Below are 23076 nucleotides of genomic sequence, written 5' to 3'. Positions count from 1 at the left end.
GGCAGGAGGATCCCACGGCCTCTCTCCACCTCCAGAAACAATCTTACAGAAGTCTGGGCGGGGCAGGGCCACGCCAAGTCCAGGTGCGTTTCGGCTCAAGGCACTAACTAGCAAGGCGCCCGTAGTCTGCGCCAAGACGCCCGGGCTGTCTCCAAGAGGAGGCTCCCCCAGCTGGCGAGGCGGATGGGTTTCCCCGAGAGCAGAGCTTGAGCTCGCACCCAGGGGCTCCCGGGACCCCCGCGCGGCCCCTCGCCCAGGACCGGCGGCCGGGTCCCCGCGCGGCGCGCGCTCCCGCGGGCCGGGGGCGGGGCGGTGGCCCGGGACGCCCTCTCCTCCCCCTGCGGGCGGCCGGGCTGGCGGCGCCGAGGCTCCTACGCGCGGCACATGGGGCGCCTGACGGAGGCGGCGGCGGCAGCGGGCGGCGGCGCTTCAGCGGCGCGCTCGGCCGGACCCCTCCCGCTCCCCTGCCCCTCTCGTCCACGTCCCCCGGCTGCGCGGCCACCATGGCGTCCAGCGAGGAGGACGGCACCAACGGCGGCGCCTCGGAGGCCGGCGAGGAGAGGGAGGCCGCGGGCAAAAGGAGGCGCCGGGGCTTGCTGGCCACCACTTGGCTCACCTTCTACAACATCGCCATGACCGCGGGGTACGTGCGCCCCGAGGGGCCCTCCTCGCGCCGCCGCCCCTCGGCGTTCCGCGCTCCGGGCGCCGGCGGGCCGGGGGGCGCGCCCGGAGGCGGGGTGGTCGCGGCGCGGGGGCGGCGCGCGGCGCGGTGGCCGTGGGGGAGGGGCGTTGCAGCCGCCGCCGGGCTTGAATGGAGCGTGGTCGGGGGGGCCAGGGGCGCCGGGGCCCTGCTCGCGGGGCATTGCCTAATACGGTGCACGGCGTGCGCTGCGGCCGCGGGGCGCGGGCCGGAGGTTAAGTATAGACCCGGGCAGGAATGCGGGGCCGCCCCGCCGGGGAGGCGGCTCCGGCCCGGCCGCCGCGGGCGCCGCTGCTGCTGCAGCTGGAGAAACGCCGGGGTCCCGCCACCCCGGAGCCCGGAGCCGTCTGGCCGGGGGCCCAGACCTGCGTCCTCGGCCGCCGGCCCCTGGAGTGCGTCCTCGTGCCGCCGATGGTTGGGCAGAGTGTTCCTAACTGTTCGTGTCGCTACGGGGTTTTTTGCTGTTGTTGTTTTGTTTTGTTTTTTAAGTAATAGTGCTCCCGAGAGCTTCTTACTTGGGACGGTTTTCTAAAAACCCTGCCGGATCGGAGCATAGCACTCGTGTCCAGCATCTTGTTGGCTCCATGACTGATACCCCGTACTTTTATTTGTGGCTTTGAGTACGACTTACAAGTTAAGGTTACACAATGACTGTCTCTCTGCAAAGAGCTGTCACAGTGACTTGTGTAGACCGCTTTTCAAAACCGGCTGGGAAAATGCTCTTGCGTTTCTCAATGGCGTTGCCGTTTAAAAAAGTTATTTTCCCGTTATCACATGAAGTATTATTAATCTATACAAATCTGGGGAAACGTTTAATACCTTTAACTTTCTCTAGGGCTTATAGAAAAATGTGATCGATAAAGATTTAATAAATGATTTGACACAGTACTGAGTACTTATTATGTGCTTAATACCAAATACAGTTAATGAAAATATTGGTATCTATTGAGGATTCACTGTGCGCTAGGCACTGTGTCAGTCACTCTAGGTGTAGTATGTCATTTCTGGTCCTCTGCAGTCCTGTGAGGGGTGCATGATATTACATTTGATAGACTAGAAAACCGAGGCACTAATAGGTGAAGTCACTTGCTCAAGTTCCCCAAACCAGCAAGTGTCAGACTTGGATTTCGGCACAGTCTGAATCCAGAGCCGTGCTACTTCTTTCCACTTCACTAAATTTTATAATCTTGAAAGGGAAAACTAATAGGGTCAAAGCTACTGGAGAACAATGGAGTACCCACTGTGTGCTGCAGCCTTTAGATACCCTGGAGGCTGAAAATATCCTCTGTCCTCTGTGCTAGTCTCATCCAGTTAATAAACACTTTGGGGACGCCCACCATTTATTAACTGGTCTTGTGCCTTTCCTTTCCAGGCCACTCTCCCTTTTGAAGGCCGAGGTACCTTTTCAAAAAATGAAAGTCAATGCATAACTCCAGTTTAAAGCCTTCGGTGACCCCCCCCCCACCCCGCATTGCCTCCACTGTTGTGGAAGGGATTTAGGCTGTCTGTCGTTCAAGGCCCTTTGCGATATCTCCCTGATTTCCTCTTTCCAGTTTTATTGCTTTTGAAGTCTACTGTAACTAACTCTGCCCTCAAACACCATGCAGTTTTATCTTCATGGCTCTCTCCGTCTTTGCTCAGGCTGCTTATCCTTTGGGTAATAATCCCCGTGTTTCTGCTGTGACTTCTAGCCAAGCCACCTCTGAAGTTTTCTGGGTCTCTTACCCGACCTGAAGTATAATTAAATGTGCTCTCAGCTGTGTTCTCACACTTCATTCCTAACCTTCCTCCCTGGCTCAGCAAATTACTGCTTCCCCGAAAGTTGTTTGTCTCCCTGCCTATGTTGAGAAGGTCCCTTGCCAAGGGGTGGAATAGGGAGGGTGGGAGGGAGGGAGACGCTAGAGGGAAGAGATATGGGAACATATGCATATGTATAACTGATTCACTTTGTTATAAAGCAGAAACTGACACACCATTGTAAAGCAATTATACTCCAATAAAGATGTAAAAAAAAAAAGGCAAGGGGAACGGAAATGGAATAATCCATATAATTAACTCTTTGGGGGCTTTCTAAACGTGTTGAGATTTGAAGAAGGGATAGGATTTGCATATGTAGAGGGTAGATATTCCAAGTGAGATTAATTCTGGAAATAGGCATGAGATGCAAGAAAGCCTCCCGATTTAATTGGAGGGTTGGGGCAGAGGGACCCTGTTGTTTATCCATCCTCTCTATATACTGGTTTACATCTGCTAATGCAAAGGTTCTTTTGTTCATTTGCTTGTTCTGTTTTTCTCTTTTAGCAGAGCTTTGGAGGGTTTATTCATTTTTTTGTAATCGTCTTGAAAACAATCAAAATAATATTTAAGAATTAAAATTTTACATAAATGTAGAAAAGAACTTGCCTAATTCTATAAGCTTAGCATGGCCTTTCATTTTTCCTTGTTATCGCTCACGTGAGTTACTTCCTTCAGATTTTTACTCAAATCTCCATTCTCAGGGAGGCCTTCGTGGCTATCTTCATTCAAATAGCAAAAACCGCACACAGACACTCCTTATCCCCCTTGCCTGCTTAATTTTTCTCTATCGTACTTATTACCGTATAACTGTACAATGAATTCTACTGATTGGTTCTGTTGCTTATTGTCTGCGTCGTCCTGTAACAGTGTCAGCTCCGTGAAGCACTCAAGAAATATTTGTTGAGTGAATGAATGCACATTGTAGGGTATTGTAGTTACAGTATCTGCTGTGTAGGATATTCTGTTTTCACTCACTGTTTCACCAAATATTTCTACATAGTTTCCATAATTACACTCTTTCATGGTTACATAAGAGGGAATAGAGTTAAGGTACAGTAATGGACTAAATCATGCCTCTAATGATGTTTTACTTTAATTTGTTTCTCTTGAATCAGTTGTTTAGGATGAATTCCTGGAGTAGAACTACAGGATGTAATTAATTTAATTAAGTAATAATGTAGTTTAAAGGATGTGAGGATTTTTTATTGTACTTGCTCACAACAGATGCTTGACTAGGAAAGTGAGCGTTTCTCTCTCTCTCTCTCTCTCTCTCTCTCTTTCTTTCTCTCTTTTAATTCTTTTGCTTTGCTACAAACACTTTTGAAGTCCACATGTGTTAGTGCATTATCCTAGGTCAAGCGAGAGACAAAAGCTAAATATTTTAGGCCCTGTCCTTGTAGAAGTGCTACCTGGGGCATTTGTAGATTGCAATAAAAGACAGGATGAAGTAAGTGTTCCGCAGAGGTGTCAAGTCAGACAGGTAGGGAGGATCAGAGAAAGCTTTGGGCGGGGGAGGGGGACCATCGCATTCCAACTGAGCGGCGGGGATGAGGAAAGAGCAGGAGTTAGGGAACAGCTCATGCTGACGTGCGGTTGGGGTGACAGCAAGCGGGCCTGCAATGTAGGCTGGGAAAGGAAGATGGTTGGGGAACCTGGCTCACTGCACAGGCCTTACATGCCTCGCTAACACGTTTGGATTTTAACCCGTAAACAGTACAGGAAGGTGTTCATTGAAGGTTATGTTTTCACTCCTTTTTAGCTGGGTGACCTTAGGTAAGTTCCATAACCTCTCTGACCCTGGGTTTTCTCATCGGTCAGGGTAGCAAAGCAACTACTTTGCTAGGTTATTACAAGGAATTAAGAAGTAGTGGATATGAAGTGGTCGGCAGGGTGCTGGACACACAGTGGGTGTTTAGAAAGGATAATTCCTACCCCTAGTGGTGAATTTAAAAATGCACGTCATGCAGAAGGAAACTATTTAAGATATCCTCACAGTGTACGTAGTCTGCATTAGCAGAGCACCAAACCCAAGGTTCAGGCACGTACATTTCTTGAAGTGTTGAGTAACAGACATATATTTTATTCCTGAGGTAGGTGGATCCGTGTATGAACCTACCACAGCTTGTTTCTCCTTCATCCGTGGATGGACGTTTGGGTTCTTTGCAGTTTGGGGCTATGACAGATGCCGTGGTGAGCGTCTGTATGCAAGTCTTGTGTGGACACACGCTTTCATTGTCCTTGGGTAAATACCTATGAGTAGAATGGCTGGGTCATAGGGTAGCCACATTGCTGATTTCTTATAAAACTGCCAAACTTTTTTCAGAGTGGTTGTACAGTACATCCCCATGGGCAGTGAATGAGCTTTCTGGTTGCCACATATCCTCATCGGCACTTGGTGTGGTCAGTCGTCCTAATTTTATACCTTCTAAGTGGTGTATTGTGTTACTGTGATTTTAATTTGCATTTCCCTAGTGACTAATGACCCTGAGCATCTTCATGGGTTTACTTACCAGTTGTGTACCTTTTTTTGGTATAGGGTCTGTTTAAATCTTTTGCCCATTTTTTATGGGTTTGTTGTTTGATTTTCAGCTATTGAATTTTGAAAGTTCTTTATATAGTCTGGATACAAGTCCTTTATCAGATATGTGATTTCTAAATATTTTCTATCAGGTATGGCTTGCTTTTTCATTCTCTTCACAATGTCTCTCGAAGAGCAGAAGGCCTAATCTTACCGAAGTCCAGTTTATCTGGCTTTTTTCTTTTATGAACCTTTCAGCTTAACTCTGTTGGCATGAGAGCCTTATGTGTGATAAATTGAAACACATGTTGGCTACTAAACGAGTCTGCATGTAGTCTAGGAAAGGAAGTTTAGAGTTGTCAGTGAACACCACACAGAAGTATGGATTGTATGAACGTCAAAGATCATCTCCGGGGCTTCCCTGGTGGCGCAGTGGTTGAGAGTCCGCCTGCCGATGCCGGGGACACGGGTTCGTGCCCCGGTCCGGGAAGATCCCACATGCCGCGCAGCGGCCGGGCCCGTGAGCCATGGCCGCTGAGCCTGCGCGTCCAGAGCCTGTGCTCCGCAACGGGAGAGGCCACAACAGTGAGAGGCCCGCGTACCGCAAAAAAAAAAAAAAAAAAAAGACGCGATAAAATCAGAACATCATCATTTCTCAGTAACTGCCGAAATAATGGATGTGGATAATGACCATCGGTGCTAACATCACAACGAAGAGAGACAGCCAGAAATTTTGGGCTCCCTGGGGAAGTACGCAACACAACGGAGAAATTAACCTTGAACGTGAATCTGTCTGATCAATCCTTTAGAACTAACTACGCACTCACAGGAAATACGGAGGCCAGAAGAACATAATAAATGACATGGGGGTATCCAGTTAGCAAAACCCAGACCACAGGTAACTCTGCAGGAACCACTCAGGGTCTTCAACAGATAAACTTCACGAGAAAGAGGGGAGGAGAGATGAGGATGGATGGAAGGAGGTGAAACCTATAGATTTAAAAGAGTCATAAAACACATAGCAACTAATTGCAATGTATGAATCTTATTTCAATCATGATTTTAAAAAATTATGAGACAGTTAAGGACATTTGTATCTTGACTCTAAGTTTTGTGATTGAAGAAGTTATTGTTCAGTTCTTCACATGGGGTAGTGGTGTTTTGGTTATGTTTATGAAAAATAAACCTTTTAGAGATACATAATTAAGCATTTATGAATCATATTATAGGATGTATGAGATTTGATTCACAATAATCAGGGAGGAAGGCTTGTGGGGAAAGAAGTGAATAGAGGTTTGGATGAAACAAGACTGTTAATAAGATGATACTGGTTGAAGCAGGGCAGTGGGCAAATGGGGGTTCATCATACCACTCATTCTCTATACCTTTGTATATGTTTGAAGTTGTAAAAAAATTTTTAAAGCGGTGTTGAAATTAAGAAAAAAAAGTATAGGTGTAGATAACCAAGTTCTTCAAAAAGCAGGTGGTCTCCAAGAAATCTGAGGAGAAAAAGAAGCCCCAGAAGGCAGCTAGAAGAGCTCCACCTTCAGTAAGATTTTTCAGGGTAATTGTAGCCATAGTGGCATGAGAAGAAGGCATTTAGTGAGTGTTAGAAGGTGTTTAGGAAGTTATGCCACATCTCTTTCGTTGCTGCAGTGTTCTGTCTCCACTTAGTAACTTAAGATTTCCTTGAGGCCAGAACTATGTCTTGTTTATCCCTAATTCCCCAGCACCTAGCACAGTACCTGTCCTGTATTGATCCTGAAGATGAATGAATGAATAAATGAATTAAGCAAGTGAGAAACCTACATGCGAACACATGTTTATATTTTCCAAAGAGAGTGTTTTGTCAAGGACTGATAGTGTCTATTTGGGTTCATATTTAGGCAATCATTAGGTCTGGCATTTTTTTTTAAAAAAACTGTCCAAAAAAGAATTCCTAATTGTAGACACTCCTGTCGCTTTGGGAAATTTTTAAAATTACAGTTACTAAACTGACGGATAGAGGAAACCCAACGTTAGCTGAATGTAGAGCCCTCAAGAGAGACTTTGATTCTCACCCTTTGTGATTGGGTGGGGGGGGGGGGGGCTTAGGAAGTGAGCACGGGTTAGTTCAGATGAGTTCCTGGCCATATTTACCAAAAAACAGATGAGAGGTTAGTATAGATAGTTCCATGGTCCTTTCTAACCCCAGAGTGTTAATTTCTTTTATTTCCAACAGGTGAGTGGGGATAGTATTGTTATACTGTACTAGTTGGTACAATACTGCCACCTATGGGAAAACAGTAAAATTTGTTATACTGTTAAAATGCATGGATTTTTATATCATGCCTTTAAAAATGTAGAAAACTTGCCATCTAAATTAATCTTTTGATGAATCCTTTGGTAGGTTAACAGTTACCTCTTAAATCGGTCTTTGGTAAAAATCTGATTTGGATTTGTCTAAAAGAAAAGACAAGTATATGGGAAAATGTGAATGAAAACACTAAACTTTTTGTTTTCTTGTTAGAAGTAGTGTAAGGACTTGGAATTGAGGATAATGAAATCAGAACATTTTAAACCTGGAAGGTACCTAAAACATTATCCAGATTAGCACACTCAGATTATCCCAGCACAGGGTTGAGTGTTGGCTCTAATGCGGGATGGAACTGTGAGGTGAATCCAGTAAAAGCCATGGTGCAGTAGGAAGGGAAGAGCAGTGAGGGTTAGGCGACCTCCACCATTAACTTACTTACTCTGAGCCTTAGGGTAAGTCGCAGGATATCTCTGCATGGTGATTGTTTCGTATAAAACAGTGGCTTTCAAACTTTCTTGATAGCGTACTACTATCAGTTAAAATATTTGAGCATAACATTCTGTATAACTTTAAAAATTACTTATAATTTAAATACATGAATTATTATGATTAGCTAATATCCCAAGGCACAGTATATGCTTAGAGCCAGACCAGTACAGCAGAGTAGTTCAAGAGCGTAGACTGTGAGATGAGTGGTGAGTTGAGGTCCCAGCTGACTGGCTATATAGGGCGCTTTCTGCCTATTTCCACAGCAGTGAAATAGGAGAGTAGTAGTCGCTACCTCATGGGGTTATTGTGAGGAAGAAATATTAATATACTAACTATGCATATAAGACAGTGTCTGGAACATTGAAAGCATTCTGAAAGTGTACCTATCATTATCATTGTTGTTATTATCCTTAATACTTCTACATTTCAAAGGTCTTTGTGGTGGTTTCCGGCACTTGCCTGATTCCTTGTCATATCTCACTAAAGGTCATTGTTTTTAACCTCACGGTGTGCTGAGGAGAAGAGATTCCCGGGGCTGAGTGCCTCTCTGCCGTTTTCTTGCTGTTTGACTGAGTCTGCATTTTCACCCCCACTCAGTCGCTCGTTTCTTTGCAGGCACCTTTAAGCCATTTGTCTATTTTATTGAGTTCTCTTTAATTAAAAAGTTAAAACTGTATAAAATTATTATAAATTTTATAGTTCATAAATTCATTTAACTAGACACTTTGGAGACCACTGTTTTCAAAAGCCTGGGGTAGCTATTCATTTCCACGGGTGTATTATTAAGGAGTTTTAAAAGTTACAGGAGACGCAACTTTTTTAAACTTCAAAGTGCTTTTGTAATTGCAAAGGAAACTGGAAAAAAACGTTACCTCTCATCAGTGACTCTTGGAGATTGAGTACCCGGGTGACAAAGCCGGTCTCCACAGGTGTAGCTTGTGTTTCTAAGTGCCATTAATTCACAGCAACTATATTTAATGTCCAAGTGTAAGTTAAAAGGGGGGAGGGGACATATGTATTTTTTCTTTTTCGAAAACAAACTTTTTTTTCAATTGAAGTATAGTCGATTCAGGTGTGCAACATAGAGATTCAGTATTTTTGTAGAATATACTCTACTTGAAGTTATTAGGACACAATGTCTATATTTCCCTGTGCTGTACAATATATCCTAGTTACTTACTGATTTTATACATACTAGTTTGTATCTCTTAACCCCCTGCTCCTGTCTTGCCCCTCCCCCCTGCTCTCTCCCCCTTGGTAACCACTAGTTTTAAAACACACTGTTTAAAAGCAGGCTTATGTCTGACCTTCTATATGTGTCCCTTCTGTGGTACCACAATTGTTTTTATTTAGAGAAAATGATAAAAGTGTTAATTAATGATTCTCATTCAAGATTTTTACCTATAATTACATATAAATATATACTATATATTTGTATAAAATACATATTTATACACACACAGCTTTTTACCTCAAATTTTTATATAATTATTAAATGCTTTATAATAACTTCATTTTTGGTACAGAAACCTATTCCTTCAGTCCGTCAGTTTATCTGCTGAGACCAAAAATGCAATGCACAGTGTTTGACATTTGTATGTAGTTGATCTCGAATATGTTCTCTTTATTCCCTTGAAGAGTCGATGTAAAAACGATGTTTGTCATTTCTTCCTATGGGTTTTTAAAATAGAATAATGAACTGAGAGCATAATAACACATACATGTTATTACTGTATAAATTATGACATTTCCTTACAGGATTCAGTGGAATTCGTTGTGACAGAATTTTATAAAATGCTTTTACTTTCTCTAGGTGGCTGGTACTAGCTATTGCCATGGTACGTTTTTATATGGAAAAAGGAACACACAAAGGTTTATATAGAAGTATTCAGAAGACACTTAAATTTTTCCAGACATTTGCCTTGCTTGAGGTAAGTTTTCAACGACGCTGTTTATCTATCACTGCCATATTTATTTGAAAATATATCAGTGGAGCAAAATTAGTCTTAGTTTGCTGATCATTTACTCCCTACAGATGCATTTAAAACCAACGATGACAGGAATTTATTTTATGTTGTATGCTATTGACATGTGATTTTTTGTGTGTTTGCTTACAGATAGTCCACTGTTTAATTGGTGAGTTTTTGATTTAATTTTTATGTTTGGCATAGATGGCATTTCGGGCAGTGGTTGACTTGTTTTTTTCTTTAAGGAATTGTGCCTACTTCTGTGCTTGTGGCTGGGGTCCAAGTGAGTTCAAGAATCTTTATGGTGTGGCTCGTTACTCACAGTATAAAACCAGTAAGTGACACAACACTTCGTCTACTTGAGCCTGCGGGAAAGCTTTCTTATTAATAGGAATCCAAAGTGTTAACTGTATTTCAGGAAGCAGAACCCTTGGCCAAAGAAAGGTTGGGTTTGGATGTAAGTGTGATTGTACATTGACTTAGTGCGTTCGTAGAATGGCTTTGAAACACCAGCAAAACCAAAAATTGGCATTTTTATAGCCATATAAATTGGGGTTTTCCAATTAAAAAAAATTTTTTTATTTTAGGCTGCGTTGGGTCTTCGTTGCTGCGCGCGGGCTTTCTCTAGTTGCAGCGAGTGGGGGCTACTCTTTGTTGCGGTGCACGGGCTTCTCATTGCGGTGGCTTCTCTTGTTACGGAGCACAGGCTCTAGAAGCGCAGGCTTCAGTAGTTGCGGCGCATGGGCTCAGTAGTTGTGGCTTGCAGGCTCTAGAGCGCAGGCTCAGTAGTTGTGGCGCATGGGCTTAGTTGCTTCGTGGCATGTGGAATCTTCCCGGACCAGGGCTGCAACCCGTGTCCCCTGCATTGGCAGGCGATTCCTAACCACTGCACCAGCAGGGAAGTCCCTATGCACTCACTCTTTTTTTTTAAGATTCTTTTCCCATATAGGCCATTACAGAGTATTGGGTAGAGTTCCCTGTGCTATACAGTAGATCCTTATTAGTTATCTATTTTATATATAGTGGTATATATGTGTCCATCCCAGTCTTCCAATTTATCCCTTTCGCCTCTTTTTTATATTACAGAAAATCTCTTCCTTGGTTTTACTATTTAATCTTCTCCAACAGTGGTATCTCATGGGCATCTTTCCACCCATCTTTAATTAATTCAACCAGCATGTATTGAGTGCATTCTATACCCCTGGCACTGTGCTTACTTCGGGATTTACAGAAATGAATAAGTCAGTCTCAGCTGTCAGGGGTACTGACCATCGGGGAGTAGGGGGCAGCCCTACAGATGTTGAGTCATTCAACAAGTATGAATTACGCGCCTATTCTGTTCCTGACGCTGTGCCGGGAATCTGGCTATTTATAATACACGTATGGTTCCCACCTCACGGAGCCTGGAATTGGGAGAGATGGTGCACAAGTTGTTGCAGAAGTAATTGTTTGATTTTACTAGTGTTAGTGCTTTGAAACAAGAGGCCAGTGTGGATTGCAGTAACCGGCAGACTTGGCCTGACTTAGGGAGTGAAGGAAGGCTTCCCCGAGGAAGGAGTGTATCAGCTGAGTGCTGTAGATATACAAGCGTTTGGCAGACAAATCCTGATAGAAATTGGCAAGTGTTATAATACAGATATGAACACAGTACTGTGAGAACAAGGAAGGGGAGCACGTAACTGCTCAGGGTGAGAGGAAGGGGTTTGGGACAAGTTTTCCAGAGGCCGTGGTGGTTACCTGGATCTTAAAGGTGAGACAGGGTTTTCCATGGGAAGTATTGATAAAGGGAGGAGCATTCAGGGACTTCCCTGGTGGCGCAGTGGTTAAGAATCCACCTGCCAATGCAGGGGACACGGGTTCGAGCCCTGGTCTGGGAAGATCCCACATGCCGCAGAGCAACTAAGCCTGTGCGCCACAACTACTGAGCCCGCGGGCCACAACTACTGAGGCTGCACTCTAGAGCCCACGAGCCACAACTACTGAGCCTGCGCTCTAGAGCCCGCGGGCCACAACTACTGAAGCCCACGCACCTAGAGCCCGTGCTCTGCAACAAGAGAGGCCACCGCGATGAGAAGCCCGTGCACTGCAACGAAGACCCAACACAGCCAAAAATAAATAAATAAATTTATAAAAAAATAAAAAGGGAGGAGCATTCTATTGATAATTAGAGGGAATGGCGTGTGTTAAGACACATTCAGAGCATATTCTGGAAATAATACAAAGTTTTGTGTTCCCAGAGAGAGCTGGGGGTGGGGTTGAGTCGTTGCACAAGAAGTCAAGATTTCTGAGCTCCAGCTGTAAAGATCCTTGAACATCATGCTCAGGTGGGAGGGTTTTACCCTTTCCTCCTGTTAAGCAGTGGGGAAGCCATGAAGCTTTTAAATCCCGGGACTAGCACCTTCCAATTTTGTTTCTGTTGGTTTGCTTCTGTGTTTTGCTTTTAAGAGAAAACGTCCACCTCTGAAGTGGACACTGCATAGGGGGCTGTGACAGCATTCTGCATGAGAGGTGATCAGGTCCTAAATTGACACCGTGGTAGCAGGGCTGCAGTGAGTGGGCAGATTCGGGAGTTAGTGCTGCAGTAGGATGGGTGTGACTTGACGACCAACAGAAAGTCCGAGGGTCAGATTGTTCCCAGACTGGTTTTGAGGGGCTGATGTTGTCCTGGGATGGTTGAGTTATTGGCTGGAGTGAAGGGTGAGACAGAGAACCCAATGGAAATGTGACCATTCCTGTGCTTAGAGCACATTTAAATCGCGTGTTTGTAAAGACTTATTAATGGTGACTGCATTGCGTTTTCTGTATTGCATCTGTCTAACCCTAGCTCTCCGTTATAATAAAAGGCACGTACCAAATAATAAACAGAAAATATCTTCGTGGAGAAAGAAGTTCACGGTTAAACAACGCTGTGGCTTTCTCTATAATTCTGCAGATCCAGAATGAGGAGAGTGTGGTGCTTTTTCTGGTCGCGTGGACTGTGACAGAGATCACTCGCTATTCCTTCTACACATTCAGTCTTCTTGACCACTTGCCATACTTCGTTAAATGGGCCAGGTGGCGACGATGTCTTGCAGTTTAGTTGCTCTCAGTCCTGCGCATGCGTGTTTTGTGTGCTGAGCTAACACAGAGAATTAAAATGTGTGTCTTAGCCCTGTGTTGCCAGGAGGCTGCTGTTTTTGAAATCAGCAGTGTTATACCTTGCATTCTAAAGGCTTAATTTAATGACCAGGCAACAATCATATTAACATATATCTTGAGTGAAAGCAATGCCAGACAAACTACGTTAGTGTCCTTAGCCTCTGAGTCGGTCATTCATTTTTCCTTGAAAGCAAGATATACATCTTTGGAATTACGTTAAATCAACTCTTGGCCAAAAATATGGCATTTTGTTTGATTGACTTAAATTTTTTTTTTTGACAACTCACAAGGTTTTTATTCTACAAAACAAAGTTAGGAAAATAAGCTAAAACACTAAAAACAAACTTTTAAAATAGGCAAGCTTTAGTAACAAAATACATATTAAAGAAATTATTTGAAACTTCCAGTGCATAGACATTATTTTAACACGACAGACTTTCATTGAATTAAATACATACTGTTCTTGTAATTGCTAAAAGTGGCCCTTACATCAATCAGTTATTGATTTAAATTACTTTAATATTCCACCTAGTATCCACAAGTTTTAGTATCTTATATGTACAATGTCAACTTTTTTGTGTGTGTATAAAGTAGCAGAGACAGACATTTTAAAAAGTCACCCTTAGAGACTTCCCTGGCGGTCCAGTGGTTAAGACTCCTTGCTTCCATTGCAGGGGGCACGGGTTTGATCCCCAGTCGGGGAACTCGGGGAACTAAGATCCTACATGCCGCATGGCACGGCCAGAACAACAACAAACAAACAAACAAAAAAGTCACCCTTATTTGAAATTGTATTGTTTGTTATGAGGACAAAATTTATATTTCAAGGGTTCTAAACATAGCCCTCCCAAAGCAACAGTTTTTAAAGCAGAAGATGTTCCGTCCTTTTTAAAGTATGCGTTCTTTGAGCAGCTGGTATTTTACAAAGTTATTATAAAAACAACTTATTATTTGTGCACTGTGGAGAACAAATCACAAACCAGCATAGATTTGTTCATTTCATTCTCCATGTTGCACTTAGAGTTGAAATAACAATAATACAATGACATATGCTGTGTACCTACTGCATACCTGAGGTGCAGGTGTGAGTGCAACAAAATCTCTGTCCTCTCAAGATGGAAGGGACAGAAAATACAACAACTAACAGGTGTGAGAAATGCCAGGTGGTAAGAAATGCAGGGGAGCAGTTGGGTTAAGAAACGTCTATCCCATATATGTCTATGTAGATAGGTAAATTAGATAGATAGATACGGTAGATAAGATAGATAAGATATGTAGGTAGATAGATATATAGATAGGTATCCCACATAGGTAGAATAAAAGAATTTGACAGTATCTTCATGTGTCAAAATTTTTATTAAGCTACAAAAGTAATATGCTTTCATTGTGAAAAAATCTCAAATAGTTATAGTATATAGAATAAACATGGAAAGTTCCTGTTTGTACTCCTACGTGAGCCCCACTCCCTTTCCTTGGAGAGAGAAAGTTGGGAGTTTACCATCAGACTTTGTTTTAATAACAGCAATGTGAACACACAGATGTGAGTTTTTAAAAACATAAATAGGGGCTTCCCTGGTGGCGCAGTGGTTGAGAATCTGCCTGTTAATGCAGGGGACATGGGTTTGAGCCCTGGTCTGGGAGGATCCCACATGCCGCGGAGCAACTAGGCCCGTGAGCCACAACTACTGAGCCTGCGCATCTGGAGCCTGTGCTCCGCAACAAGAGAGGCCGCGATAGTGAGAGGCCTGCGCACCGCGATGAAGAGTGGCCCCCGCTTGCCACAACTAGAGAAAGCCCTCGCACAGAAATGAAGACCCAACACAGCAAAAATAAATAAATTAATAAACTACCCCCAACATCTTCTTTAAAAAAAAAAAACATAAATAGGATAGGATACTTGATTTTTGTTTATATATTGGAGATCTTTTTTTAACTCAGTACAGGTCCATTTAGATCTAGCTCTCTAAATCTTAATGCTGCATAATATTCCATAGTATGACTGACTCAGTTCTATATTGCTAGAATTTAGATTATTCCCAGTTTTCTGATGCTATAAATACTGCTTTGTGATATTAAAAACAATGTAATATCCGTATTTCCATTATTTTTTAAAACTCTGATATTTGTATTAATTCATAGCTAGCTTATGAAGGTAATTCATAACTAGTGTCAGACTTGTTTTTGCTCCCCTTATACAAAAGGCCTAACATTTTTTATTAATTATTCCTTTTTAAATAACTCATATTATACATGTTCAAATATAATAAATTAGTATATATAAATAACCTAAAAGAATAAAAACCTTTTAAATTGTCTATATTCCCCCTACAAAGGATTATCACTCTTAATTATACTATATACCCTTTCAAACGTTTTTATATTCTCTAGCTCTTTTTTAGATATTTGTGGCTTACCATTTTGAATATGACAAAATACTTCAAAATTATAGTTGGAGCTTAAACGTTTCATCTGTCATAAGAAGGTTGCACTACCATTTATAAGCGTTTGGCAAAATTGGCAGTTTGGAATGTAGCTGGATTCTAATCCCAGAATGCATCTCATGCCATTTTGAATGACCTCCGTCTTTCAGACTTCTAGCACCTTTGAAAATACTAATTCATAATATGGTCTCTTTTTATTTGCTGTATTTATAAAATTTGTTTGCGGGAGATAATGGTCTCTAATGCTTTGCCCGCCTTTTAGAATGCATTTGCATGTCTTGAATTTCTGGAAAAGTTCCAAACTCTACCATTGCATGTTTAAATTTGCTGTTAGAAATCCTTTGTCAATTGCCTTAATGTTAAGCAGGTTACTATAAAATCTTTCAACTTTGAAATGCACATGTTAACATAACACATCACGTCAGTTAAGCATAATCGTGAATAATCATGTTTCATGTCAAGAATCTTAAAGATCCCAACCAGCTGTATATTTGCCAACCCCATTAAATAACCTAAAATAACATTTATATTTATGTTCCAGTGTTGAAGCTATTCTCAAGTAAAGCTTAAAAATGGCTTCTTATTTATAGAGTTGCCCTGCTTTGATGGTTTGAATATACTTTGATTCTATTTATCTGCCAGACATGTTCCTAGAAAAGCCCACTGAATAGATAAATGCATAATGTTATGTTTTCATATTGATTTCCATTTTAATTTCAAAAATGCAGTCCCTTCAGAAAATTTTTGATGACAATTGGGAATCTGTAAGGAAACATCACGTCTCTTTCTGAATAAGTAGTTAAATCTGTCATGCTGCCATCAGAACTTAGAGAGTTGGTGACATAGAGCCTTTTCAAAGTGCAAGTAAAGTCAAATAAATTGTGTAATTGTTTCCCATTTCATTAAAAATAATCATGTCTTTAAGGCTTTAACCTAGTTTATACTTAGTGTGATATTTTTTCAGTTAAAGAACAATCTTGGGCTTCCCTGGTGGTGCAGTGGTTGGGAGTCCGCCTGCCGATGCAGGGGACGCGGGTTCGTGCCCCGGTCCGGGAAGATCCCACATGCCGCGGAGCGGCTGGGCCCGTGAGCCATGGCCGCTGAGCCTGCGCGTCCGGAGCCTGTGCTCCGCAACTGGAGAGGCCACAACAGTGAGAGGCCCGCGTACCGCAAAAAAAAAATTAAATAAAATAAATAAATAAAATAAAATAAAGAACAATCTTACCCCCCAAAAAATTATCTGAAAGTCACATAAAGTTAAAAAAAAAATTTAAGAGGTTTGAATGTCTTACTTAAGGGAATATAAAATGCCCAGTTATGTACTTTTAAATTGAGGTAGGAAATCGAGGTTGGAAAAAATTGATTTAAATAATACACACAGAACTACACCAGGCTGGTGAGGAAGCAGGCCATGCACAAGGCAAGGAGGGGACACAGAGGGACAGTAGAAGGATCATTTTCTTTCTTTACCAGTTCATCTATTTTGGCAAATAATTCTGCCCCCCTCTGTCCCCTCTTGTCCTTGCATATCCTTGGCACATAGGAATAAGGGAACTCTTAAGAAATGTCATTACCTTGGGCGCTTGAGGCTGTCCTGCGGGTCCACTAGTGGACACTTGTGCAGTGTTCCTCTAACTGTAGGTGGAAGTGATGCTGGCCCCGCTCTGTGTTGGAGGATGGTCCGCAATCCAAATGAACAAACTGGGACTTGGATTTTGACTAGAACTTTCTCAGCTCTCTCTTAAGCAAGCTGACTCTTCCTTTAATGTGCAAATTCAGGAAACGACCTGTCTTCCTTGTTTTGTCATGAAAACAGTTTTAGGCAGTATGTTCCTTAGTAGTTACTGATACTTCAGGTGGTTTTATCAGTTTTCTAAAACAGTCATTCTTTTAATTAGTAACCACAAAGCGTTTTCCAAATGTCTCCAAACAACGACTTTGGCAATTTCAAGATTTAGATATAAAATTAGGATCATAACTGGTCTTTTTTAAAAACACAGCATTTGATCAACAAATGACTAGCTGCAGGGAAAAAAAAAATCAGTATGATTCCAGGTGTCAAAGCAGTTACTTTTACAATGCCTTACAATGCTTACATTTACTTTACAATACACTATAATAGTTATAATACTTGTATACTTTATTATACTTTAAAAACTGCATCAATCAGTCACTGACTTTAAAATGTATTGTTATTTCAGTTCTGTAAAGTAAGTTGACTTCTTACTTTATTAAGATCTTGCCACTTAAAATGGAAACTACTATAAGAAAAAAAAGATGATAATTAAATTAATAAGCAAATGATTAAAGTGAAAAAAAATTAACATTTTTACGTGAGGTTAATATAAGTATGTATAGAAAGGAGAATTTTTAAGCTTAAATAAAGTAGTAGCAAAAGAATCATGATATAAAATCCAATAATTATTCTAGAAAATAATTGTCAGGTTTTTCTTTCTCCAGATATAATTTTTTTATCATCTTATATCCTGTTGGAGTTGCTGGTGAACTTCTTACAATATACGCTGCCTTACCATATGTGAAGAAAACAGGAATGTTCTCAATAAGACTTCCCAATAAATACAATGTCTCCTTTGACTACTATTATTTTCTTCTTATAACCATGGCCTCGTATATACCATGTAAGTATGGCTCTATTAGTATTATACTTTGATTTAGCATATGCTGTCAAAGTTTTTCAAAAGATGTCATAAGATGCCAGATTAATAAACAAGGAAAAATAATGTCTTAAAAATACATCAAAACCTCCGTTCAGTGCCACATGTATTCATAATTTGAAATAACTGAAGGGTGAGTTGTGAGAAAAAAAGGTAAGTAAATTAACACACAAATGATTGCCTTCTCAAAATCACTTAAAAATAGGCTTAGTATGATTTATGTTTTTAAAGAAAAGATAAAGCCTGCAGTGAACTCTTTGAAAGCATTTAGAATTATGTATCTGAACATGAACATTTTATCCAAGAAAATCTAAGGTCATTTCTATTCATTAAGCACATACTTAGAAAGATCATCCAGGAGTACTTGTTAGTCTTATGTGTGTTGCCCTGTGTACTAGAAAATAATAAAAAAAGCTGCTTTTCTTAAAATATTTTGAATAACTCAGTCTTTCCACTAATTTCTCCTCACCTTTCAATAGTTGCAATGCATTGGTGAGACTCTAGTCATTTCATTTAAATACAAAGTGGTATATTTTTAGGTCAGATTTTGATAATCACTAGCAGGAAATATGAAGATAAAGCAAAGCTGTTGTTTGCCCTCCTCAATAAAGTTAGAGACTCTGGGGTCAGTGCGGGGGGAAAGAGAAATGAGAAATGTTCATAGAATCTAAAATCGACATTGATGCAATATGAAATAATTTCATCTAAAGAGGATGAACGTAAAATTTGGCCACTTCCTTGGGACCTCCAACTTTTAAGCTTTTCCAAAATCAAAATTGCCTTGATGGTCATATAGTGATTTTATTCCCCTCATCTTCTCCCATCTCAGCCTGACTCCTCCGATTATCCACCAGGGCCAGTTCAGGAGGGCTCGGGGGTGGTGTGCCTATGACACTTGTTTCTTCCCCTGCTTTGCGCAACATCTAGTGAATGTTGGAGGTCTGGAGCAGAGCCAGACCTGTCCTATCATAGTTACAGGTTCAGGTCTTGGGTTGCCTTTTTTTCCTCACAGCCACTGAGGCATCTCTGTGGAAACCCAGGGCCCAAGAGATCATGGTTTGAAACCATCAAACCAGTAACTTGTGACTGTGCATTTTCAGGTGTCCTATGAAGACCAGCCTTTTCCAGTAGCTGCTTCTCAGTTTAGGAGGCTGTCAGTTACCTGAGAGCCCCACCTGCTGGAGGATCAGCCAGCCAGGGGGGTGTTTTCCACCTGATTATTAGTATTAGTAGTAATAGCAACTAATTCTACTTTGCTTATTAAATCCTTTGCTAATTACAAGTATAAAAGTACATTTTGAGCACTTAGTGCTCAAAAGAAGTCCTTTTAGTTCTCATTTATCAATGGGGCCATTAGAGATTAGAGAGGTTAAGTGAATTGCTTTAAAAATCGCTCAGCTAGTGAATAAGATCAAGGTTTGAACTCAAGCCCATACTTCTACTAAACTACTCAACATGTTATAGAAGTATTTGCAAAAATCGCTTTAAGTCTATATGGCCTGAATATATTTAGGCCCTTAGGTATAATATGATGGTTACATTAATGAAGGTTGGATACCTAAAAAAAAATAAAATCTTTTATGCATGTTGGCTCCATTTGAGCTAAGTTCAAGAAGTAGTTACCACAGTTGCCTAAGCAAAATATTCAAAGCTTGTTTTGTCATTAGGTTCATTAGTTTTGGCTATTCTGTTCATCGTTTTCAGAGATATTTGTATACTTGTTTGTAGCTGATGTTAATTTGTTCATGCACCAACATTTACCCTATAACTTAAAGTACTGGTTCAAATTGGCTCAAAATCATTCTCCAAGTTTGACAGGGTGGATGACCATTTGTCTAACTGACCTAATACATATATATTTGTGTGTGTGTACCAGACCACCCTTATGCCCAGCCAAGAGGGGTTTTGCTCTGGGCCCAGTTTTAGGTAGAGGGCCGTGTCCTGGCTCACTGCTGGTCACCACTCCACACAGGACCCCCTTCCTTCAGATCACATCCTGGAAACCCGGGACCATGGAATTTGCAACCCAGGTGGCACTGAGCACGCATCTAGACTGCATAGCTCTCTTCCCCAGTCTGTTCTCCTGGGGGTTATAGCACCGTTACCTGTGTACACATCCCTGAGATCAGGGGGCAGCTGTTTGTGAGGGGGGTGGATGCAGCTGGGCTGTGTGGCCTTGGACATCCACACAGATGTTCACGAGACCCCTCATGGTACAGGACAGCCGATGGAGTGGAGAGAAGGGGCCAGGTGGGGCAGCTTTCCGCGTGCAGCACTGTTCCGGCACGGTGTTCCGAAGAGTTATAGAATTCTAAATCAGACATGGCCTTCCAGGTCATTATGAAGAGATATTTATCAAAATATTTAAGTTTGCTGAGAAGACTGACAGTTGATGGCATTAAAATATTTAGGCATCTGGTATGTGGCCCTCCATTTGTACACTTACCCTGAACACTGTAAATATTAGGGGGTGGTAGCAACTGTATATGATGTGCTTGCTTTCAAAGGCCGCCATGTTTAAGAGGTTTCAAGTATAAAAGATCTCCAACCATAGCTTACCTTCTCTGTTTTCTTTTTTCAATTAAGTGTTTCCACAACTCTACTTTCATATGTTACGTCAGAGAAGAAAGGTGCTTCACGGAGAGGTGATTGTCGAAAAGGATGATTAAATGATCCCTACAACAAGGTGCCTTTTCCAGAATAACCAGGATTACTTGAGTCCAAGTTTTAATAATAAGAATAAACAGCTTCATGAAAGATCGCGGATGGTGTTATTTCTTCCACTATAACTTGGGACATGCGGTATTTGCCAATATTTGCCTTCAGATTGTGCCAGGTCCGTTTTCTCCAAGAACTATGCAAGTGTTTATTATCAACTCCTGGGTAGGTGATGATCATAAAAACAAATAATTGGGTGTATTACCTGGAAAAACAACTTTTGTTAGTTTTTAAACTAAAAATAAGTTCTACTAAATTTTTTTTGCAACATATGTTCAAAGCTTTTGAAATCAATATTTAGAAATTAGTTTAATGATTTAATATTATGATGCCTGCCAGTGATATTTATAAATGAAACTAAATACAGAATTATAATAACTGTTAATAATGTATTAGCATTTCTTGAACCCAAGGTCTATTTCTCTTAAGTTATAAGGTAGCATTTTTGATTAATAACAATTTTTGGAAACATAGACATAGCTTGCTATGGTAAATCTTTTGATCTAGATAAAGTAGTCATATAAAAAGCCCAAAATATTCAAGTATGTGTCACAGTTGGAAAATATTCTTTGGAAATATGTTTAGGCCACTGAAATTATACTCCTAAGCAAGTTTATTTTTATTTGAATTAACTACTCAAGGTCAAGCTTTTCAATTGTAAGGATTTTAAGGGATTAGAAAGAATGTATATATACTTGGCCTCACTTGTAAAAAAACATAGTAACATTGAATCTGATGGTAACACTGTGTCTGTTACATTCAGAACTCTGGCTGAAAAAGGCTGCTCTATACCGTGGAATCATCTAATAAAAAATCATCTTGTGACAATCCCTTTGTGGTACTTAGGTAACAAAGCGTTTTAGGGTATGATCTGAAATAGACTCCTTTTATTCTGAATTCCATTGAATAGCAAAAATCTTATGGTAAAGCTTCTGTCCACGGGTTGAATAGAAAGATACACTGAAGATAATCTAATAATGCTTTAGTTCTAAAAATGTTTTAATTCTTAAAAATGTCCTTAAATAATTTCCCCCTTATATTAAGGTAAGCTGCTTTCCTGGCCTGTTTTAGAGACACTATTAAATGTGTGACTTTAAAAGAAAAGGAACTTTGGGCCTGCTGTAGATATGTAGGTGTCATTTTGGCTTTAATTATTCTGTATTCTTTGCATTTACAATCAGCATGTAACTTTACACTTTCCAGAATTGCTTGTTTTGTGTTACTACCTCCTTTTCAAATGATTTCATGTGAAGATTTGTAGTGCAGAATAGTTTTGCAAACTTACATTTTAGATAACTTGATTTTCAAAAAGGTGCTATTTCTCTTATTATGTTACATTTTTAATATTTCCTTTGCAGGATTAGGTTACTAATTCTCAAAAACGCTGATGTTCATTCTGCGTTTACATGGCTTTGATCGTTTTCATCTTGAATTTTTATACGGAAGAAATTTTCAGGGACTTTTTCCTTTTGGTAACATAGTATAAGAAGCTCACATATTTATCTTGTTAGATGCCTGTCTTATGAAAAATATTTTCAATCCTTTTCCTAAAATTTGCATTAATTCAACTTGTACTCCCTACCAGCAGCTGTAATTCTTTTCTTTTCCCTTAAGTGATGGAATATCTTGAAGTAGGAATTGTGATCAACTTTAATAAAAATGAAATACGTCAAACTATTCAGGGACTATATTAATATACTCAGTGCATGCCGAAACTTTAGACTTAGTTTGTCTTTTTTTTTTTTAAAGAAGATGTTGGGAGTTGTAGTTTATTAATTAATTAATTTATTTTTGCTGTATTGGGTCTTCGTTTCTGTGCGAGGGCTTTCTCTAGTTGTGGCAAGCGGGGGCCACTCTTCATCGCGGTGCGCGGGCCTCTCACTATCATGACCTCTCGTTGCGGAGCACAGGCTCCAGACGCGCAGGCTCAGTAGTTGTGGCTCACGGGCCTAGTTGCTCCGCGGCATGTGGGATCCTCCCAGACCAGGGCTCGAACCTGTGTCCTCTGCATTAGCAGGCAGATTCTCAACCACTGCGCCACCAGGGAAGCCCCTAGATTTAGTTTATCTTCAGGATCTTTTGTTTCAACAAATTCTAAGCTGTCTTTTGTGTAGAAAATAAAGTGCTTAAATGGTAGTTTCATTTTAAAAAGAGAGTATTTGAAAGTCCTTTGCACTTGTCTGCTGTGACAACATTTTCTTTTGAAAATCTCCCAAAAGCGTTCCTTTGAGTAGGCAAGTCAGGCTTGAATCAAATAGACCTTGAGGGCTTCCCTGGTGGTGCAGTGGTTAAAGAATCTGCCTGCCAGTGCAGAGGACACGGGTTCGAGCCCTGGTC

General features: G+C 41.0%; 1 protein-coding gene across 1 annotated transcript; it reads left to right on the top strand.

Annotated features, from left to right (window-relative positions):
* Window positions 1-384: 384 nt before the first annotated feature.
* HACD1 (3-hydroxyacyl-CoA dehydratase 1) lies at window positions 385-22620 on the top strand (the record flags this gene model as incomplete). The annotated part of the gene is given in 8 exon segments (XM_079913528.1): window positions 385-448; window positions 451-643; window positions 9614-9731; window positions 9918-9936; window positions 10013-10101; window positions 12700-12821; window positions 17807-17985; window positions 20608-22620. Coding segments are annotated over 8 exon segments (867 nt in total). The 3' UTR covers window positions 20691-22620.
* Window positions 22621-23076: the final 456 nt, after the last annotated feature.

Source organism: Stenella coeruleoalba (genome assembly GCF_951394435.1).
Source record: "Stenella coeruleoalba genome assembly, chromosome: 2".
NCBI classification, from domain to species: domain Eukaryota; kingdom Metazoa; phylum Chordata; class Mammalia; order Artiodactyla; family Delphinidae; genus Stenella; species Stenella coeruleoalba.
This window is presented reverse-complemented; position numbering and strand designations above follow the sequence as displayed.